Source organism: Notolepis coatsorum (assembly GCF_963971535.1).
Source record: "Notolepis coatsorum genome assembly, chromosome: 2".
In the NCBI taxonomy this organism is placed as follows: Eukaryota; Metazoa; Chordata; class Actinopteri; order Aulopiformes; family Paralepididae; genus Notolepis; species Notolepis coatsorum.
Window position 1 is genome coordinate 140226348 of NC_140166.1, and position 24049 is coordinate 140250396.

Here is a 24049-nt window from a genome sequence, read left to right on the forward strand (position 1 = left end):
GTTGAATTTTCCCCTTAGGATCGATGCATTGTTACACCCCTACACCAAAGTCACTGGCCCACTGTGCGTTTGTGTATGCTAACTTGGCTAGCGTTATCAACAGCAGAGGTGGGTGCAAGCGGTGTGACGTAATTGGCAGAATCGACTGTCAATCAATGGTCTACCTGACACGAAAACTCATAAACAATGTTTCTGTACTGGAGGTGTACAGTATTTCAAGTCAAGTCAAGTCAAGAGATTTATTTGTCACGGCAAAGGCAGAGATTTTTTTTTTTTTTTATTTGAGAACGCACATGGCAGGGAAAAAGACGCTACACACGCACACACACATACACACAGACAGACCTGCTGGGAGGTGCACCAGTACGACAAGGGAAAACATCCAGTCGCAATGCGCTGATATTTGGTCTCAAAATGCGACCAAAACGGGCGCACCCTGGAGCCCTGTGTCTGCACTTTATGTGCTCATTTTATGCCTGTCTCTTTTCTGTTGTGAAGCACTTTGAGCTGCAGTTTCTGTATGAAAGGTGCTATACAAATAAAGTTATTATTATTATTATTATTATTCGGGTCAATGCGGTATATCGTTAGGGATCTTATATTCGGGTCAATGCGGTATATTGTCAGGGATCTTATATTGGGTTCAATACGGTATATTGTTAGGGATTTTATATTCAGGTCAATACGGTATATCGCAGAGATTGTGCAATAATACAAGTAATAAGAATAAGACATAACAGGTATAATGTACATAAAGTTTAAAATGCATGGTAAAGACATGCTAAGGTCCTGCGATAGTGCACTACAGTGTTAAGCTACAGATGAGGCACTGGGTCTTATATACACTACTATACAATACTATACTATACAATATACAGTTATACTATATATCCTTATGCTATCTTGCTATATCCATCTATTGCTATACAAGAACCACTCCCGTTCTTTATTTTGTTTGTTTGTTTTTTATAAAGTAAAGTGACCTTTTCATTTAGTAAAGTGACCGTTTGGTGTGAGCGTGTGCAGTCAATACGGTATATCGTTAGGGATCTTATATTCAGGTCAAAACGGTATATTGTCAGCAGTGTTGCGTTCCTCATATCAACACTGATTGCACGCACGCTAATAATGCCACGCGCATGTGCGCTCCCGGCGCGTGCGCGCGCTCCCGCGCATGCACATAAATGTTCCCTCACTTAAGCACAGACTAAAGACGATGCCTAATTGCCTCTACGAATGGAATGTAACACATTTAATTCACAAGTTCTGTGTGAATGTATCTGAGAACGTCTTTAACACACCTGACGACCGGCGCTATTGATATGCAAAGTAGCCCAGGTGGGTACTTAGCGAGTTGGCGAGTGCAGCGCATTCCTGTGTGCACGCGCTTCTGCTCACAAAACTTTGGCTGCACTGCGTGCAACCCTGTCCCATGAAGAACGCATCACTGATTGTCAGGGATCTTATATTCAGGTCAAAACGGTATATCGTTAGGGATCTTATATTCAGGTCAATACGGTATATCGTTAAGGATCTTATATACGGTATATCGTTAGGGATCTTATATTCGGGTCAATACGGTATATTGTTAGGGATCTTATATACGGGTCAATACGGTATATCGTTAGGGATCTTATATTCAGGTCAATACGGTATATCGTTAGGGATCTTATATTCAGGTCAATACGGTATATCGTTAGGGATCTTATATTCAGGTCAATACGGTATATTGTTAGGGATCTTATATTCAGGTCAATACGGTATATCGTTCTGTATACATTGTTCTGTATCCTCACCTCAGAAACATGTCGTAGGTCCACTTCCACTTCCTGTGCGCACAGAGCAGGTCCAGCGTGAAGACGCTCTCCCAGGCCTCGCTCCCCAGGTCGTCCCCGTAGCGCTCGTGCTTCTTGAAGGACAGGCGAGACCCGGTCCGGATGTCAGACAGCGTGGTGGACATGATCTGGTCGATGTCTCCCGGAGGGCTCTGTGGACAGATGGGCATCGAGTGATTCAGAAGGTCAAGTTTATTAGTATGTCCCAAACTGGGAAAATTCATGTTACAGCAGATAAATAGGAGCTCCAAAAAAACACAGCAAACATACATAACAAGAGGAACACAGACAGACATGTACAGTACAGGATCAGATCAGATCAAACAAGCAACCACAACCATCCCCCCACCCACCCACCCACCCACCTCAAAGCCGCCCTCTCCTGCCTCCTCCATTGATGGCACGAATATAATAAAAAAATTTAAATGATAAAGAATGTCCATAATTAAACATAATTCCTTTCAATCAAATCTTAAGACCCATTAGAAGAGTTTGGCAGTGTCTTCATCTCCCTAGACGCCTCCCTCTGCCTGTATTTTATTATTCCGCTGTGGTCAGTGATGCACGTTACCGTAGTGATGTACCTCCACCCTACTTGCAGAACACAACCGATTGGATAAACACGCCGCTAGTCATCTGCTCCCGTTTTCAAAAAGAAAATGGTGGCCCGTTCGCTTGGCAACTTTCTCTTTTTCTAGCCACAGTTGAACCTAAAATATGTTTCCTACAACATTGTTGTGAGAGTGATATGATATTGCTGAATCTTGAGTCATATTTGATCTGCAATGTCTAGTTTGACAGTTTGATAAGGAATGCGTTTGATGGTCGGAGGTTTCTTATATAAACACCCCCATTGGTGGTGCACTAGTGACATCTAGTGGCCGAAACCACTTAGTAGGCCTTTAAAAGTGTGCATGGTGTTGCTGCCTGTACACACCTCCTTTACACTACTCCGCTCTACATCCCTCGCATGCCCCCGTCTACAACTACCACAAATATTCTATGAGTTATAAACAGAAATTATTTTCTTCATAAAAACAAGATTTGGTCTTCAAAAAAGTATTTTTCCACAAGTGAGTCTTGAAAAAGAGGGGTTGTCTTATATTCGGGACAATAATGTGACCATGAACTTTTTTTCCATATCTTTTCCTCCCATCCCCCAATTTAGTCGTTATGCCAATTCCCTTCCTGGTCGTTGCGCGCATTGCTCTACTGTCGGTCTAGGGAGGGTGTAGACTACCACATGCTGCCCCACTGTCGGTCTAGGGAGGGTGTAGACCAGGGGTGGCGAGCCGCATGCAGCTCTTTGCCCGTCAATGTGTGTCTCTTCCATCCATAAAAAAAAAAAAAAAAAATCCTTTTCTTTTTTTTTACTTTTTTAAAACTTGTCACTCATTCCATAAGGACGTAGAATAAACATTTTAAAAAAATTAAATGGTCCATTTGCATGTTCTTGGTATCTGAATCTAGGGACATATATGGATCAGTGTCAGAAATAGTGTGTCTGTTACTAGGCTTGAGTAAATTATAATGAACCAAACGAGAATATCAATTCTATTTAAAAAAAAGAAAATTATCTTTGACTGTGAATAACACCATGCTAAAATTTACCAGACCTGAAAAATCTAAGCAAATGAATAAAGGGAAGATGATTAAACAGAAGGTTTTGTAGATACAGTACTGAATTCTGCCATCTTTTTTATAATGTAAATTTCTCCACCATTTTTCATCGTATTACAACACAATTTTTTGCAAGACGTTCACAGAAAGGTAGATAAACTAACTGTGTTCTGTTTTATGGCAATAACGTTCAGGTTTGTGGGAGATAATCCCAAAAAATAAGAGAAATAAAAAAGTAAATCCAGAAGTCAGATGATTGACAGGGGCTGGTGTGAGCTGGGTAGGGTAGTTTTTCGAAATTCGAAAGCCCTGAGTCTCTTCCTTCAAAAGACTACACTCACTTTTGGCTGTGCCACTTCCTCCTGTCAATATGCGCCGGTTTCCGACTCAATGCCCTGAGATTTCTATAATCTTATATTTCACTAATAACAGTTAAAATAATTGGTAAACAAACGTAATGCTGAAAATATACACTTTTACTGTATATCTCGGGCTTAAGAGGTTAACCCTGTGAGGCCCAAATTAAAAAGACATTAGCAACTTCAGAGGCCAGAGGGTGGCACATATAAACACATTTACTATCAAATAGCATTGTGAGGCTGAACAACAGGACCAATTGACTTATACATGTGCTTACATTTTTTTAAATAAACATTTTTTTTTTTAAATGGCTAAAAGTGATTTTGTAATTTTGCAACCGTGGGTCTCACAGGGTACTTTTAACCCTGTGAGGCCCAAATAAAAAAAACATTAGCAACTTCAGAGGCCAGAGGGTGAGACCTATAAACACATGAAGGGTGCCGTGACTGAAAAAAAGGTTGAGAAACGCTGGTATATGGTGTGGCTCTTTGTGGTACCACAGTAATTTTTGTGGCTCTTAGTCTCTGGCTGGTTGGCCACCCCTGGTGTAGACTATCGCATGCTGCCCTACTGTCGGTCTAGGGAGGGTGTAGACTATCACATGCTGCCCTACTGTCTGTCTAGGGAGGGTGTAGAGTGTAGACTATCACATACTGCCCTACTGTCGGCCTGGGGAGGGTGTAGAACTACCACATGCCTCCTCCGATACATGTGGAGTCGCCAGCCGCTTCTTTTCACCCGAGAGCGAGAGTTTCACTGGGAGGACGTAACGCATGTAGAGGTTCACGCTATCTGCCCCAGATCCCCCCTCCCTGCTGAATAGGCGCCCGACCGACCAGTAGGAGTCGCTGTTTGCAACGACCAGGACTCATAACCCCACGGCTTCCCACCCACCAACATTGACAATTGTGTTCGTAGGGACGACTGACCAAGCCGGAGGTACCGTTGACAGCTGGATTCGAAACCCAGAGTCCCTACGGTGGTAGGAGAGTGCTTAGACCGCTACCCATGAACCTGAGGGAAAACGATGGACACCTTACCTTATCCCAGTTGAGGTAGGTAGAGAGGCAGTGGAGGACATCTTCCTGGGCTTTGAGCTTGGTGACGGTGTGGATGGCCCGGCACAGAGCACTGCCGTGGGAGAGGACACTGGGCCATGTGGTCACCATGAACAAGACCAGCTTCTCCGCATGTGGGAAATCTGTGGGAGGACGGACAAAGAGAAGAGCAGCGTGTCAGCCAGCTTCAGACGAAGCAGCGTGTCAGCCTGTTTTACATTCTCTGAGCAGGCTGTGTTTTTACCTTCTCTGATGAGGCTGTGTTTTACCTTCTCTGATCAGGCTGTGTTTTACCTTCTCTAATGAGGCTGTACAGCAACTTGCAATGGGCCTGGTCTACAAGATACACTACACAACCAAGGTACCCATGTACATGTCAAAATACTTCCCAAAGGTCAGTGAATACCACGATCACAACACCAGAGGGAGCTCCACAAATCATGTTAAACCCAGATTCGGCTCAAACAAGGGACTAAACACGTTTCGCAATTATGCCACATCAATGTGGAACGCCCTACCCAAAGCTGTAAAGGAATGTGAATCACTACCCACTTTCAAAACCACTCTCAAGGGACACCTACGGGAGACTGCAATTCGAAACTGGCCCCTGTAAATGTCCTAACCCAACCCCCTCCAATGTACAGTAATTTACCTAGTATGGTTGTCAATATTCCAATGTACAGTTTTGCTTGTTTGTACAGTGTTTTCCCCCCCCCCCAACCCCCTCCAATGTAAATTACCTATTATGGTCCAATGTACAGTTTTGCTTGTACAGTTGTACAGTGTTTCCCCCCCCAATCCAACCCCACCCAACCTCCTCCAATGTACAGTTTTTACGTCAAATGTGTATATACTCCCTTTTCTGGACTCGTTTTGTATCACAAACAGTACTGTAGTTGCAAATCTGGTATGTCATAAATGTATAGATGTAGCAGTACTGTCTATCTGTATGTCATGTATGTCATATATGTCCTGATGAATTGAAAATGGGGGACCCTGATGTAAACAAGACGAAAGTCTTTCTCTGGTCTGCATCCCCTTAACAATTGTGTGTATTGAGCTGTACTGTATTGTACCCATTCTGCAATCTGTTAATAAAGTTTTCAATCAATCAATCAATCAAACCTTCTCTGAGGAGGCTGTGTTTTACCTTCTCTGAGCAGGCTGTAGGCCAGGATGTGAGCCCTCTCCCAGTCTCCCCTCTGTCGACAGATGCCTGTATAGACCCTGCAGAGGGCCTGGGTGTAGTTTCCACTCAACCCCTCTTTCTCTGCCTTCAGCTTGGCCAGGATGGCCGACATCATCTCCTCTGCCATGGACTGGAACCACATAATAATATGACATTAGAATACATTTTTCACATTTTTGGAACCCTAGCCCTCCAGAATTTCCCCAATCAATAAAGGAATATCTTATCTTATCTGCAATGATGTTGTCGATTGGTAGAATCCTTTCTCGGCACAATCCCCGCCGTTCATCATACTAGCTCCCGCTGGTTAGCGGCAAGCGAATGCAAATCCGATGTTGTAATGTAATGTCAATGGGGTCAAGCTCCTCTCACTGAGGCTCATATCTGTGTGCACCGTGGAGTAAAGTTCACTGGGCTTCAGCCGGCTTGACCCCATTGACATTACATTACAACATGGATTGTGTTAAGAAAGGATTCTACCAGGGGCGGTCAGGTGGCGTAGCGTAGGAGATTGCGTTCGTCACCAACCCCGGAGACGCTAGGATTCGCCTGTTCGAATCCAGCTCACAGCTCCGGGGTTGTCACCAGCTTGGCTGGCCGCTCACACTAATACAATTGGCAGTATTAGAGGGTGGGAGAAGCTGGCGGGGTGGGTCCGGGTCGTTGTAAACAGCGACTCCTACAGTTCGGTCGGGGCGCCTGCTAAGCGCGGATAGGATCTAAGGGGGGTATTATGATCCTTCCACACGCTACGCCCTCTCAGTGAGAATCTGCGCTGCCAGGTGAAAAGAAGCGGTTGATTGGCTGGACGTGTGTCGGAGGAAGCACGTGGTAGCCTCCACTCTCCCAGACCGACTGTGGTAAGTGCGCAGCGACCAGGAAGGGGATTGGGAATTGGCATAACGACTAACATTGGGATGGGAGAAAATCGGAGGAAAAAGGAGGGCGAAAAAGATATAAAAAAAAAAAAAAAAGGATTCTACCGATCAACAACATCATTGGTAAATAAGAACTAGGGCTAGGGTTACAAAAATCTGAATTATCCATTTAAAACAACAGCAGCTACTGTATACACATTGTTTTTTGAAGATAAGGTTTCGGGGGAAATTGTTGCAGAAATAGTAACAGCCTATGATGTTTGTTTTATATGTGTAATGAATACCATGAACAGATGAACAGTTTAAAATACCATGACAACGTATATGGAGAGTTTGGCGACAAGACCCATATTCCAGTGGTATGTGCATGTTTTGTGTGTGTGCACGTCAGATAATCCATATCGATGGCTGAAACGCAAAACCTCCTATATGAACATTTAACTTTTTTTGAGAAAACAAAAAGAAACGTGTGGTTGCAGAACGCAATTTTCTTAAGGATACCCAATACAATACACTGCTTTTGACTTTTGGAAAATATCTTGCAGACAGACTGAATAGGTGTAGATAGGAGGCTTCTCATCATCCAAAGTAAAATCAGAAAATACATAGGAGGTTTTGCGTTTTAGCCATAAATATGGGTTGTTACGAATATAAAAACTGAATTTCTGTATTAACACTATCAGTGCCACTTGTTAACATGGTAAAGCATGGTTGAATGCCACCACCCACTTCAATGATAGCGTTGTGAACGCATAATCTGTCTTAAATTATGGCTATGTGTCTAATCTGCCCGTCGTTTATCAATGACTTGTTTGCAGTCAACATTGTCGAGACGGATTGTTTTTTTTTTTTTTTTTTTTTATAATCGGTTCATTTCCGATTTATAGCATTTTGAAAAGCCCTTGTTTTTCAGGAAAATATATAGATTCCGTGATAAACGCCCTTTACTGGAATATTCTGGCATACACAAAAAACGTAATTTTTCGGCCTATTTATGAATAGTTTTCAAATAAACGCTAGATTATCGATAGTATATGTGTACTTATGCACGCTAGAGAAGCAATCTGAAAAATATATTCTCTCATTTCCTGATCAGCGAGCACACACACACACGGGGCACACGCTGATATATAGGTCAAAACAGATCCGATTACCCCAAGACTGGTCAAATAAATTGCTTACCTCAGATCAGATGTTATCCAAAAAGATTATTCCAATTCCTGATCGCCATTCCAAATATCGATCGCGTTTATTGATTCAGCGTTGGGTACTGTAAATATGTATTCCACGCGTTTTCCGGGCCGGCGATCAACTTGGGTCTCTTCAGATGCCTCGCCCGAGAAGTAACATGAGGAGGCTGGACCCCCCCCCCCCCCCCCCCATCAGTCTAAACCAATGGGGTGCAGTTACACAGGGAGACGATAGGGGGCAGTATTTTCCCAATTGAGCTCAGAGAGAGTCTGCAACACTAGCGTGAGGCTCGATTGATGAAATATTAATTCAAATCGCTAATAAAAAAAAATACTCAACTGGCGGCATTAACTAATGACAAAACACGTCCGTGGCACTCAAAGTGTTAACATAGGGCGTTCAACAGGACTCAAAGTGTTAGCTTGCTTTAGCGAGCATGTGTGAAACTAAACAGTCCGCAGAGGAAACTAACCTGACTATCCTGACAGAACTCCGAGATGACCTCCCTCTCCTCGTCTCTCAGCACAGGCTTCCTCGACAGGTTCCCCACGTACAGGTGGCTCTTGATCACAGGCAGGAGGTCGAAACACTCCCTTTCGATTTTCCCCAACGAGGAAACGATCAGCGCCTTCCCCACAGGCTTCACGGCTTCAGCGGAGCGAACGGTCTTCTCCTCTTCAAGTGGCTCAGACTTCACAAACCTTGGTGGCGAGGCCTCATCTGGACTGGCCGGGTTGGAAGGCACCAAAGGGTTAGGCGAGCAGGTGTCCAGCCTCAGCCTCTTGGCGCTTCTCGGTAGGTAAAGCCTGCCCTCTGTCCTCTTCTCTCCCCTCAGCTCAGCCTTGGTGAAGGCCGTGGAGGCGGAGTTGACGGTCTTGAAGCCGGACATTTGGCCGGCGGCCGGCGTGCCCATCGTCCCGCCCTCCGACGAACACATCCCGAGGCTGACGTTCCCTCGGAGGATGCTGAGGGTCCGGGCGCGGGCCGAGAGCTCCGGATACATGGTGTCCAGCATCCTCATGGAGTTGTCTTGAGACGGGCTGGAGGAGGAGGAAGAGGAGCAGTTCAACGCGGCGGAGGAAGGCAGGCGACCGGGAACCGGCACCGCGTGCTTCGGAGTGGCGGAGCCGAACTGGAGCGGCGACGAGGGAACGGTGGGAGAGGGCGGCGTGTTCAGCGACGGAGAGCGCTGCTGCAGGCGGTTGAGCACCACGTGGGGAGAAGCCGGTGGATCCATGGGCGAGGGAAAAGAGAGTCGTCCAATAGCATGCCTCGGATTGATTGGTTTGACCTTGGTTTGAGGCGATGCTTTCAGGGGAGTGAGCAGAGGACGAAGCGGAGGGCCCATTTCGGAGCGGACTTCACCTATGAACTCTTGGTGACCAGGTGTATGGATACTTTCTGTTGGGGAGCCTGCTAATGGGCTGGTTAAGTAGACCCCCTCTTCTACTGTAGAACCTACTAGGTTACTAGTTTCCTTTTTGTCAAGAGGGCTCTGTTTTGATGGGGTACTTTGGTTAAGAATTGGCCCATTACAAGAGTTCTCATCACTAGCATTGAGTAGCGACGGCTCTTCGACAGCTTTTTTGAACACGCCTTCTTCCAGAGAGTCAATCGCGGCCAGTAGAGTGTTCACGCCTGTCGCGGGACGTCCAATCTTGGCGTCAGGCGTAATGTTGACCTTCATTGTTGCTGGTCGAGTGGGAGGTCCTAATTTTACAGTTTCAGGACTAACTCGGACTAGTTTCAGACTGACCTGCCGGGAGAGTGACCTTACGCCCGTCTTGTTGGACTCCAAGTCTTTGGTTTTAATTGCACCGTGGGTGTCGGGCGCTGCGGTGCTATTTTGCACCACCTCACTGTTCAATCTCCCCGCGGAAGGAGCTTCATCGACTGCATCCCCGGAATCCTTGTCCGAGTGGGACTCTTCTCCAGAAGTTATGATTATGGTTAACACTGGAGACTTCCAAGGAGTCAAAGTCCCGGCTCCTGAATCCCGGTTAGACTCTGCGGCAGAGGCTGGTTCGTCCGCCGGTTCCACGAGATACGTTTCAGACACGCTTGCCTTTCCGGCGAGTTTCCTAGAGGGATCGTCTTGGTTCCTCTCTTCGCCGTCTTTTTGCTTTTTGCTTGGTTCCTCTTTGTTAGAAAGGACATTAATGTTGTTTTCACTCGTGATGACCTCAGACAGACAAAGGGACGGTCCTTTAGGCACGTCTGTGTTTTCACTGAGAGATTTATATTGCTGGGATTTACGAACTGCTTTACAAACTGCTTCTAGCTTGTCCTGCTGCAAACCATTTACATGTTGGCTAGTGTCCTTTCTGTCCCGCTTCAAACCATTTAAATCTTCGTCCTCCGTTTCTATTTCTGTGCCGCTGTCCACATACACGACCTCACTGAGCGCCACAGTGAATGAGCGAATAACAGTTGCTTCTGATGGCGTTTCAGGACTAACAGTTGCAGAAGTAAATGGCAGCACCTCTGATGCCGTTTCAGAGTCTATTGCATGACTGCCTTCGCAGAGTGATTCCCCACCACCCCTCGTCCCCTTATCAGGGGGAGCAATAACAGGATTACTAGCAGCTTCTTCCACCTCTCCATCGCCCACCGATTCCTCTTCCTCGCCTTGAGTATCTTCCCCCGATACCCCTAGCGAATGACCAGGCGGAGGTATGGACATCTCAGTATCCGCATTAGGTTTGATAGAATTTAAATTAACTTCCGCAGAAGTACCATTAAGTTCTAGGTGTTTATCAATGGGTTCTAGGGGACTGCCGGTGGGTTGTACAGAGCTCTGTGTCTCCTCTTCAGCGGTGCTCAAAGAAGAAATTTCAACGGCAAACGTCATGTACGGCGATGAGGACGACGCTGAAGATGGTGATGATGAGTCCTGCACCTTTTCAGGCCCCTGGTCAACCTGCACCTTTTCAGGCCCCTGGTCAACCTGCACCTTTTCAGGCCCCTGGTCAACCTGCACCTTTTCAGGCCCCTGGTCAACCTGCACCTTTTCAGGCCCCTGGTCAACCTGCACCTTTTCCGATTTGGAGGCATCAGTCAAACAGACAGATATGTCATTTATTTCTTCATTGTTTGTACCGTCTCTTTTGTCTATTCCATTCTCTCCTCTACCCACTGTTGTAGAATCACCATTCAGCTCATGTCTCTCACGGAGCTTGGAATCAATTACATCGGAAATGTCTTCCGACGTCTTACGTCTGTTGGAAATGTCTTCCGGCAAGTCCGTAGTCCGTTTTATTGGTAGTTCAGTGGAATCTGGGAGATGGCTCGACTCGGATGTTCTGAGGTCCCGTTCGGTCTTCACTGGCGAGCAGGTCGTCTGGTCTGTTAGTCCAGGGAATGGGGTCGTCTGGTCCGTTAATCCAGGGAATGGGGTCGTCTGGTCGTCCGGTGTCGTGACCATCTGCTTTGTCTCCATCGGAACATCTGTCGGCGATTCCGTCGGCTGTCCGGGGGACTCTGGATGATGACGCGACTCGGGTGGTCCGGGGGACTCCGGATGATGATGCGACACAGGCGGTCCGGGGGAGTCCGGATGACAGGACTTGGGCGGTCCGGGGGAGTCGGGATGATGACGGGACTCGGGTGGCGCGACGCCCCGTTCCCTCCTCAGCGGTGAGTCCGTACTGGGGACTGTGGTCTGCATGTTGGGGACTGTGGACTCCATGGTGGGGACTGTGGACTCCATGTTGGGGACCGTGGACTCCATGGTGGGGACTGTGGACTCCATGTTGGGGACCGTGGACTCCATGGTGGGGACTGTGGACTCCATGTTGGGGACTGTGGACTCCATGTTGGGGACCGTGGACTCCATGGTGGGGACTGTGGACTCCATGTTGGGGACTGTGGACTCCATGGTGGGGACTGTGGACTCCATGTTGGGGACTGTGGACTCCATGTTGGGGACCGTGGACTCCATGTTGGGGACCGTGGACTCCATGTTGGGGACCGTGGACTCCATGTTGGGGACCGTGGACTCCATGTTGGGGACCGTGGACTCCATGTTGGGGACCGTGGACTCCATGTTGGGGACCGTGGACTCCATGTTGGGGACTGTAGTCCCCCGGACTTTTGGTGGCGGCCCTGGGGACTCCTCTGGATGACCCTTCGACTCGGTAGTCGCGATGAGGAAGGTGTTCTGCTGCGGAAGAGGAAGGGAGTCCACGGTGGATCCAAGAGGCCGTTTCTCCTCATCCTGCTCGTTCTCCGCGAGGTCATCATCGCCAACATCCTGAAAGAAAAGACAAAAGAAAAAGACGTAAATATGCGGACGGGCAACTAGCGATTCTGAAAAGAGGAGAGCATTTGCACAAAGTCTAAACGATATCAGCAAAAGGATCCATTTTACAAAGTGCAGAGGCTTGGCGCCCAGGGAACCAGAAAGGGAACCAGAAAGGGAACCAGACAAAGACAAAGCGAGGGAGGCGGTGCTATAGAGCTGAACCAGCTCACGAGTTGTTTACTTCTGCACACTGACACATAGTAAATGTCGTTTCAGAATCTTGGTAAAACAACATTTGACATTTCCTAATAGATAGTGTGTACGTAAATGAAAATGTATGTGTCTGTCTGATAAAGAGATAGGGATATACGTGGATGAAAAGATATGGGTCTTATATGGATATATTATTAGAAGATTGTATAATTTTATATGAACATAGATAATGTATGTAAAAGCTAAATAGTATATTATGCTGTATTGTATTATGAATTAATTATGAGTATGTATTGTTGTATTGCATTATGAATTTGATTAGGAGTATTTATTGTTGTTTTAATTGTCTGTATGCCATGTGAATGTTGTGAGTGTATAAAGTCTGTAACTGTATTTGACGTGTTCTGGACCCCAGGAAGAATAGCCACAGCACTGTTAAGTCTCGGAGAGATGGGCGCAACAGTGGAAGATGGTCAGATAAACAAAGTGAAGGGACTTCTGCACTTCTCCTCACTGCACGGAATGTCTTGTACCGTCTGCAAGCCGAGACTGCATGCGAGAGTCTGTTCACTCACTGTCTATTCATCTATTCTCTTCTGAATAAGCCTATATTGACTACAATGAGGTGCCAGACACTATATATAATAGGGATGCACCGAATGGGAAATTCTTGGCCGAAACCGATACCGAAAATAGGAAACAGTTGGCCAAAAACCGAATGCCGAAAGGCCGAAAATGATTAATATAAATATATATATATAATGTATTTCTTTATTTTTTTTTGCTACCCGATTATGGCAAAAGACATGATTATGGCAAAACTTTACTTAAATAATATTAATAATCACTATTATGGGCCCATAAAACATTTATTCAGCACTTTTGAATTAGGGGTGGGAATCACCAGTTTCATCACGATACGATACGATATAGATTCTTTGGACAACGATACGATATTTTCCGATATCACAAAGTCTGCCACGATACGATACGATTCGATTCGATTCAGGTGCCTGCGATCGATATGAGACGCTATTATATGCCCATTTAACACAATCAGTAACATTTAAATCAACAACAAAAAAAGGCAATGGAAATATCATTTGACATTTTTATTTTTGATCTCTTCCAGACATTTAAATGAAAAACAATCTATTGTTTTTAATACAAATAGACCTCCTGTTCACTGTTTTTGGTTAGTTTTTCTTTTTTTTCTCGATATTAATATATCCTATTCACTGTCACAGCGCTGTATTTTGGCTGGAAAAGGCATATTGGGAGTCAGAAGGTGCAGTACCGGCCAGATCCTGTTAGTGGGGCTATCTCGAGAATGCAGTAACCCCCCCTCCTTCCCAGTCCCTAGTGGACCTCTGCTGTTCTCTTAGCTTAGTTAGCTTACGCTAACGCAACGTTAATTTCGATATTTAACGCGACGTGGGCATAAAGGAATGGCGAGGATGGAAAGCATGTTAGATGCATTTGACCCCTTGTGGGGAAAAATACAGGCACTTATTTCGGGTCTCAAAATAGGCGGACTCTGAAGCAATGCTGTCTAACGTTAACACACGCTGCTACTGAGCTACTGTTGTTCCGGCCGGGTGGATATGCTCAACAGGGGATTTTCAAAATAAGAGTATCGCAATATGAATCTATCTTTTTACGTTGCATCGATCCTATTTGATAATTGATAATAGATGGATATATCGATCTGGATCGATGTATCGTCCCACCCCTATTTTGAATGCATACATTAAATCCAGACTGACTGCTGAACATCATTGGAAAATTCTATGAACACTTTGAATGCAGTGTCATCCTTGATAACACCTTGACAGAGTCATTTCCCATTAAATCTGGAGTAAGACAAGGCTGCATCCTCTCCCCTATTCTGTTCCTGATTACCATCGACTGGGTTATGCGTCAAACTAGGGCTGGGCGATATGGCAAAAAATCATATCGCGATAACGATATGATAATGTTATCATATTTCTCAATATCGATAATTATCGAAATTGTTTTTTTTTTTTTTTTCTTTAAACAACAGATGTATGTTTATTTTTACAGCAATTCTTTGTCGTTGCCGCCATCTTTAGTGTTACATCCCCTCACACTCCTGAACTGCAACCTCTGTATGAAAAGTGCTATACAAATAAAGTTATTATTATTATTATTATTATTATTATCAATACTCGGGTTTTTTCTAATTTAGTTTAGAACCGGGTTTCGGGGGGCATCCCTACTCCCAAGAGGAGTTCGTTATCACAGGCTGTAGAATGCAGGAAGAGCTGCCAAGCTGCTCACGTTACACGTTGCGCATGCTATGTCTGTAGTCGCGTTTTGATTACGTCATCAACACGTTATTTGACATTCGGTCCTATATTTTCGGTGCTAAAACCCTTTTGGCCGAAAGCCGAAAGAGCCCTTTTAACAATTTTCGGCAGATAATTTTCGGTGGCCGAATTTTCGGTGCATCCCTAATATATAATAAACAATAAAGTCACTATCAATAAAGTCACTATGGTTAAGCTACACTGACATAAGCAACTGAATATGAGCACAATAGCAAACGTGTATTCATTCTTACCATGCAAAGCAATGGTGACAGACAGGGAGGCATTGGCTTAAACCAGTCCATGATCTTGTCAATAGCCGCACTGTGCCTGATCTTCTTACTGTCATCGTCACGTCCGCCATCGGGTCTTCCGAACTCCTCGAACCCTCGCTTGTGCTTGCTCTTGCTCTTGCTCTTGCTCTTGCATGGCGCGTCTGTCCGCCTCTTCCCCTCTGGCCGCTGTGGAGACGCATGGCACCCCGTGATTTGTGGAACATGCGGAATAGACCTCAGCGGTGTCGAGGAGGAAGTGGCTGTGGGCTGTTTGGGGCGATGGTGGGGAGTGTGGACTCCATGTTGGGGAGTGTGGACTCCATGTTGGGGAGTGTGGACTCCATGTTGGAGACTGTGGACTCCATGTTGGTGACCGTGGACTCCATGTTGGTGACCGTGGACTCCATGTTGGGGACCGTGGACTTGCTGCACGGAGTTCTGTGGCTCCACACATGACCACAGATCGTCTAGCAGTCGCCGGAACTTTTCTGCAAAACATCAGTACAACTTAGAACTGTACTTTGTAAAGAAACTCAAAGTGTTAAGAGCGATGCACTGCTCTCAGGGATTAAAGCAAAAAAAAATCTCCTGACTGAACTTTTTTTCAGGCCAAGTCATATTCTTATTTTAATTTCTTTTCTTTTTCTTTTTTTTTATAGCGTTAGCGTTTTAAGGGAGCCTACTTGTAGAGCCTACTGTCCCGACTGTGACTATAGACCCTACTGTTGTGGTTGTTGTGCCAGGCAGGGAGGCTGTGTGCTGGAGAGCGTGAATGCAAGTCGTGTGGCTAGCTTCTGATTGATGGCGAGCTAGCACCCTTTTCCCATTACTTTGAACCATGAACTAAAACGCTTGTTATCATACAAACAAGGGACTAAACACGTTTCGCAATTATGCCACAACAATGTGGAACGCCCTACCCACAGCCGTAAAATTTGAATCCTCAGTGTTTCCCACAGGATTTAGTGAGACTGTGGTGGTGGGTGAACCTCGGCCCCTCAAGACGGAACGCTTTAATGCCTGTGCTCTGTTGTATGTTAGAACTTTGTAAAGAAACTCAAAGTATTAACTCATTGACCGCCACGCTTAAGTGCACGAGAGGGCGCTAGAGCACCACCGCTTTAATCAATGGGAGGACTGGGAGATTTGCGAGTGCTTAAAATATATCTTAAATTATGGCTATGGGTCTAATACACTCGTCGATTATCAGTGAGTTGCTTGGAGTCAACATGTACAAAACGGATTGTTTTTTCATTGATACATTTCCGTTTTATACCGTTTTGAATACGAGTATAGTTTTGGTGATTTCTAGTAATTCCAGAGAAAAACGCGATAATAGCCCTTTAGTGGAATACACAAAACACGTTGTAATTTTTCGGCTGATTATCGAATCCTCCTGAAATCAACACTAGATCATCATTATTGTCCTTCCTCGTGCATACATGAAATGGCCCTTGTAGCGCGCCTTACCTTGCTACCTCTCTATCTTTTTTTATTTAATTATTTATGCTCGCTTAAATGCCTGTATTTGTTACTGTTGTGAAGCACTTTGAACTGCAATTTCTGTATGAAAAGTGCTATACAAATAAAGTTATTATTATTATTATTATTAACTTCACACTCCTTTTTCTTCCGATTTTCTCCCATCCCAATGTTAGTCGTCAACCGCTTCTTTTCACCTGGCAGCGCGGACTCTCACTGAGAGGGTGTAACGTGTGGAAGGATCACACTACCCCCCTTAGATCCTATCCGCGCTGAGCAGGCGCCCCGACCGAACTGTAGGAGTCGCTGTTTACAACGACCCGGACCCACCCCGCCAGCTTTCCCACCCTCTAATACAGCCAATTGTATTAGTGTGAACGGCCAGCCAAGCTGGTGACAACGCCGGAGCTGTGAGCTGGATTCGAACATGCGAATCCAGCGTCTCCGGTGTTGGTGACGAACGCAATCTCCGCTACGCCACCTGACCGCCCCTTCACACTCCAATTGTAACAATCCTAACAGAATGTGATGGATGGATGGATGGATGGATGGATGGATGGATGGATGGATGGATGGATGCAGCAGGTGTACTAGTGGATCTCTCTGGTGTTACTTTAAAAACACCAAGGTGCAGAGAAAGGTAAATAGAAACTTGAAACACTTGCACACTTGGCTTAACACTTTGCCACCCGACCACGAGTTAATACGGGTTTCGAATCCATGCGTTGTGGACAGAGTCACATATAAAGCTGTGGCAAGTTGTTATTGCTTTTATATCATTTTAATAACCGGGTCAAGGTCGCGGAGCGGCACTGCATATATTCCCTAGTCTGTGAATTTGAGGATGTGCAATACCGGCCAGATCCTCTTACGGGCGCCATCGCTCCACTGCAGTATGCCCTGTGGGCGAACGGATGACTTTTTTTTTCTTTCAATGGATATTTTTAGTACCCGGATTCTGAATCAGCATCTTGTACCGTGGATTACGTTTCGAATCGCAGATTTCACCATGGAATAAGGGGATTTATCATCAGCCAATGGACATATCGATCTACCAGATGCCGATCGATAACGGGGAAATGCTCTGGGGTATCTCACCGGCTCATGGTAAGATCTTTTTCACATAAATTACAGCCGGATCAGAGCTTGCTATGATACGCAACCAGCCGAGCAGCGTATGTGGCTAGTTACACGACCACTGTTATTGGTAATCAATAATAATAAACGACGTCCCCCGCCCCCCCCCCCTTCGATGCATACATGCTTTGGGACAGTCCCGATGATATGCAGTTTGAGTTATTTCTTTAGCATATGTAAAACGGAAATGCCGTTGAATATAACGTTAGCAGCTATTAGCCCTATAACTAGCCTTCCAGAAAATATACGAGACAAAATCCGCTATAATGCTTATATTCACGGCACTATAAAATGACAACCTATTGATGCATTTTTTTTTCTTTAAGCCATTTTGAAGGGACGGTTTATGAACTCAATTGACAATGAGAATGGACAGATAGCAATACTATAAAGTATAGATTTAGCTGTACAAAAAGACACCGGTCTGTTTACAAAAGCTGGTCCTCAACCACTATATTAGACGCATCCCAGCGGTCGCCAAAGTGTTAAAAGGAACATCTCAGTCTAATTTGGACTTTGTGCCATAGCCGGAGATCGCCCAGTCTTTGATAGGGATGGGGGAAACTATTCGATAGTCACTTTACTGTTACATTTGCACTCTGGTTGGATGCCAAACTTCTTTTCATTGTACTGTACTTGTGCTGTAATGATGACAAATTGACAATACATTTTGTGTTCATCCAGGCTACTTAAAGAGTAGATATTTACATCATGTGTTCATCCAGGCTACTTAAAGGATAGATATTTACATCATGCGTTCATCCAGGCTACTTAAAGAGTAGATAGTTACATCATGTGGATAGTTACATCATGCGTTCATCCAGGCTACTTAAAGAGTAGATAGTTACATCATGTGGATAGTTGCATCATGCATACGGTACCTTTGTCCACTTTAGGCTCTTCCGGTGCCGACGCATGAGTTGATATGCTCCTGAATTCTGTCAAATAAAAGGTTTTGACTCGAGTCAGTACGTGGCAACTCAAAACGAGAATACAAATGGTTTAAGATAACAGTTGTTAATGTTATTCTACATTATTTTATTATTTATTATTATTTCTTACCTTTGTTCCTTTCCCTCTCTAGTGTCCTCAGTCTGGCCTGTAAGAGAAAATGAGGATTAAATCAAACAACCTCGGATGGGAAACCATTTCTGATTACGGTCCGGATCAAGATGTGACCTCATAGACCAACAATGTCTGTCACTCACTCACTCACTCACTCACTCACTCACACTTTACCCCTAGTGGCTGGTCCCATGCATGGCACCTTGGCTTATGTTTAGGATCTGCCATGACATAACCGATCACATACTGAAAATTGAGAAATCATACAATATAGTATGTAGCGTGGAGAAATCATAATATAGTATGTAGCGTGGAGAAATCATACAATATAGTATGTAGCGTGGAGAAATCATATAATATAGTATGTAGTGTGGAGAAATCATACAATATAGTATGTAGCGTGGAGAAATCATACAATATAGTATGTAGCATGGAGGAATACTACAATATAGTATGTAGTGTGGAGAAATCATACACTATAGTATGTAGCGTGGATAAATACTACACTATAGTATGTAGCGTGGAGAAATCATACACTATAGCAGGGGTAGGCAACCCTAGGCACGCGTGCCTGCATAGTTTGCATAGGCACAGGGGGCAGCATTAAAAAAAAAAAAAAAAAAAATGAAAATTGTATATATATATATATATTTTTTTTGCTTTGAAATATTATAGTGAAATATTTTGCACTGTTGTCGCATTTATCTTGTTGAAATCCTCCCACAGGTTCTTTTTACTACCACATATTTAATTGAGACCCTTTATTTGTTTATTATTTCAATTTAGCTGGAAATACAAATTTGCTACATCATTCAGTAACATTTGCAGAGCCTTATAACAAAAACATTATTACGGTCACCATTGTGACCAGTGGGATTAATCAACAAATTGTATTATTTATTTTTCTATTTCATTGAACATTGCACATGTTAAAAGCCATTTTTTTTACTCAAAATGTGAGTATTACCAAGTCAACTTGTGTTCTTAAAACAATGACAATAAACATAGTTTTATTAGGTTGAAATAATGTGGTTGTGTACTTATTTTTCTGTTAACTTATTATGGATTGAAAACTGAAAACCTTAATGCACAGTAACTGAACTCAATATTTTTAAGTTCTGGTAACTTATTATATATTTTTTTACAGTGTAGTCTTGCGATCAATCAAAACTTATTTACACGATATACCTCACATTCACCCTCCATTCACATCCTGGTGTTCTCCATTAGGCCTGTAGGTGGAGCTATGACAGCACACGTACAGTACACACACCAATGGTGATGTGTCCAAAAATGAATGGGCAAATGTGAGTGAAATGGTCGCACTGTATGCAGCTGTTTGTCTGCATTGCATTCCCCCCCCCCCCCCCCAACTCAGATTTAGGGTTGATACAACCATCATAATAATATTGTTAATAATAACAATAACAATAATGATGTAATAATGTAAAAATTATCATTAAAAAGACCTGATTATGAGAAAAAAATATTACGATGCATGGAATATTGTTGAGGCACACTAGTTACAACTATATTTCAAACAGGCACTCCATGTCAAAAAGGTTGCTGACCCCGGCACTATAGTATGTAGCATGGAGAAATACTACACTATAGTATGTAGCGTGGAGAAATCATATAATATAGTATGTAGCTTGAAGAAATACTACAATATAGTATGTAGCATGGAGAAATACAATATAGTATGTAGCGTGGAGAAATCATATAATATAGTATGTAGCGTGGAGAAATCATATAATATAGTATGTAGCATGGAGAAATACTACAATATAGTATGTAGCGTGGAGAAATACTACACTATAGTATGAAGCGTGGAGAAATACTACAATATAGTATGTAGCATGGAGAAATAATACACTATAGTATGTAGCGTGGAGAAATACTACACTATAGTATGTAGCGTGGAGAAATACTACACTATAGTATGTAGCGTGGAGAAATACACTATAGTACCGTATGTAGCGTGGAGAAATACTACACTATAGTATGTAGCGTGGAGAAATACTACACTATAGTATGTAGCGTGGAGAAATCATATAATATAGTATGTAGCATGGAGAAATATAGTATGTAGCGTGGAGAAATCATATAATATAGTATGTAGCATGGAGAAATCATATAATATAGTATGTAGCGTGGAGAAATCATATAATATAGTATGTAGCGTGGAGAAATCATATAATATAGTATGTAGCATGGAGAAATACTACAATATAGTATGTAGCGTGGAGAAATACTACACTATAGTATGAAGCGTGGAGAAATACTACACTATAGTATGTAGCGTGGAGAAATACTACACTATAGTATGTAGCGTGGAGAAATACTACACTATAGTATGTAGCGTGGAGAAATACTACACTATAGTATGTAGCGTGGAGAAATACTACACTATAGTATGTAGCGTGGAGAAATACTACACTATAGTATGTAGCGTGGAGAAATACTACACTAGTATGTAGCATGGAGAAATACTACACTATAGTATGTAGCGTGGAGAAATACTACAATATAGTATGTAGCGTGGAGAAATACTACAATATAGTATGTAGCGTGGAGAAATACTACACTATAGTATGTAGCGTGGAGAAATACTACACTATAGTATGTAGCGTGGAGAAATACTACACTATAGTATGTAGCGTGGAGAAATACTACACTATAGTATGTAGCATGGAGAAATACTACAATATAGTATGTAGCGTGGAGAAATACTACACTATAGTATGTAGCGTGGAGAAATCATATAATATAGTATGTAGCGTGGAGAAATACAATATAGTATGAAGCGTGGAGAAATAATACACTATAGTATGTAGCGTGGAGAAATACTACAATATAGTATGTAGCGTAGAGAAATACTACACTATAGTATGTAGCGGGGAGAAATACTACACTATAGTATGTAGCGTGGAGAAATCATATAATATAGTATGTAGCGTGGAGAAATACTACACTATATAGTATGTAGCGTGGAGAAATCATATAATATAGTATGTAGCGTGGAGAAATCATATAATATAGTATGTAGCGTGGAGATGGGAGGCAGCAGCTGTGTGCTCTGCTTCAAGGAGACACCGGCCACAGAGGAGGCATGATAACTGTTCCTCCACTGAGACACCGGCCACAGAGGAGGCATGATAACTGTTCCTCCACTGAGACACCGGCCACAGAGGAGGCATGATAACTGTTCCTCCACTGAGACACCGGCCACAGAGGAGGCATGATAACTGTTCCTCCACTGAGACACCGGCCACAGAGGAGGCATGATAACTGTTCCTCCACTGAGACACCGGCCACATAGGAGGCATGATAACTGTTCCTCCACTGAGACACCGGCCACACAGGAGGCATGATAACTGTTCCTCCACTGAGACACCGGCCACAGAGGCATGATAACTGTTCCTCCACTGAGACACCGGCCACAGAGGAGGCATGATAACTGTTCCTCCACTGAGACACCGGCCACATAGGAGGCATGATAACTGTTCCTCCACTGAGACACCGGCCACAGAGGAGGCATGATAACTGTTCCTCCACTGGGTCTAGTGTGAAAGTGGCCTGGATTGGGCTCAGACTCAGCGAAGGACGAAGGGTTACCTGAAGGTCAAACACGCCGCTCTCCAGCAGAACCTTCTCTTTCGTCAGCTGAGACGCTCGTTGCTTCTGGTGGCGATTGGACTCTGGAAGAGAGGACGGCAGTCGTATCACACGCCCGAGACTAGGGATGCACCGATCCGATATTGATATCGGCCCCGATATGACTAAAATAGCTGGATCGGGTAACACTTTTTTTTTTAATATTATAATTTTTTTTTTTATAATAATAAATAACAATTCAGTACATTTACCAGTATATCTACCGGTATGTGTTAATTTGTTACATTTTGTTTCACTAAGTTAGGAAAGTAATGTTTTAAGTCAAGCCTGATGTTGCCTTGCACAAAAGAATGATCCCAGTCTCTTCCACACAGTGAGGCATACAGTTTATTAATTGAACAATGGGTATCGGATCGGTACTCGGTATCGGCCGATACCCAAAGCCCAGCTATTGGTATCAGGACTGAAAAAGTCGGATCGGTGCATCCGACTGCATCGGTGCACTATGAATTGAAAATGGGGGACCCTGATGTAAACAAGACAAACGTCTTTCTCTGGTCTGCATCCCCTTAACAATTGTATGTATTGAGCCGTACTGTACCCATTCTGCAATCTATAAAGTTTTCATTCATTTATTCATTCATTCCCTACCCGAGACGCCAAGATCAGTTCTACTCTACAAACTGTACGACACTTTCTGTAAATAATTGACTGTTTTATTTGATCTTACCTCATTTTACATTTATTTTATTTGATCTTACTACTACTACTACTACTACTTATTGTTACCATTCTTGTACTCATTGATGTTTCTTAAATTGTGCACTGTTGAGTCTGAACTCGAAACACAAGAATGTCATTACCTGCACTACCCCTGTGTTGTTGTGTATTTGACAAATAAAGAACTTGAACTCGATTCAATACCAACCTTCAGACAGTCTCAGTTGATTTTCCAAGTTGTTCTTTCTGAGGAAGGATGAAAAAATTATAATACAAATAATAAAAGAGCTAAAAAGCAATGGGGCAATATTTGACATTACAGAATCGGAGTAGTAAACAAAACTAAAAATAAGTAAATATTGGAAGAAATGAGATAAATCCATCAATAGAAATAGAGTATAAAGATCTCAGGTGTCCGGCTCCACCCGTCTCCCTACAGTACAGTTACAGTAGCCCCTTTCCTGACTGTGATGCACCAAGTGAATACACAGGCCATGTTTAGACGGAGAGAGTCTGAACAGAAACCGCAAAAGTCGTCTTGCGGTCTCACTTTTAATGTTGCGTTTAGACTAGTGTTTTGGGATGGAATTCTGCGTGCAGACGAGGCTGTAAAAGTGTAGTTGACTCGAGACGACGGAGCCCCGCTGTCACACGATTGGCGCAGATGTCACATGACCACAAACGTCAGTGGCCAATCAGATCGCGCAAACCGAACGCGGAAGTGCAACTCCGTTAGGGAAAATATTCACGCAACCCATACGCTACACTGCCTCAGGTCATTGAGACAACCAGGCATGCTGTGAAGACCCACCCTACTCTGCCTCTGATTCGCAGA

The 24049-nt window shown here is 43.8% G+C and overlaps 1 protein-coding gene across 1 annotated transcript in view; it reads right to left on the reverse strand.

Annotated features, from left to right (window-relative positions):
- ice1 (KIAA0947-like (H. sapiens)) overlaps nucleotides 1-24049 on the reverse strand; it is a 75651-nt gene that overhangs the window by 11674 nt on the left and 39928 nt on the right. The window contains exons 8-16 of the mRNA XM_084308325.1: nucleotides 23423-23460; nucleotides 22495-22577; nucleotides 18874-18910; nucleotides 18693-18749; nucleotides 15172-15680; nucleotides 8604-12383; nucleotides 6024-6192; nucleotides 4856-5016; nucleotides 1797-1987 (exon numbers count right to left, since the gene is read on the reverse strand). Of these exons, the coding sequence (XP_084164451.1) occupies nucleotides 1797-1987; nucleotides 4856-5016; nucleotides 6024-6192; nucleotides 8604-12383; nucleotides 15172-15680; nucleotides 18693-18749; nucleotides 18874-18910; nucleotides 22495-22577; nucleotides 23423-23460 (5025 nt within the window). The remainder of the gene's footprint in view (nucleotides 1-1796; nucleotides 1988-4855; nucleotides 5017-6023; nucleotides 6193-8603; nucleotides 12384-15171; nucleotides 15681-18692; nucleotides 18750-18873; nucleotides 18911-22494; nucleotides 22578-23422; nucleotides 23461-24049) is intronic.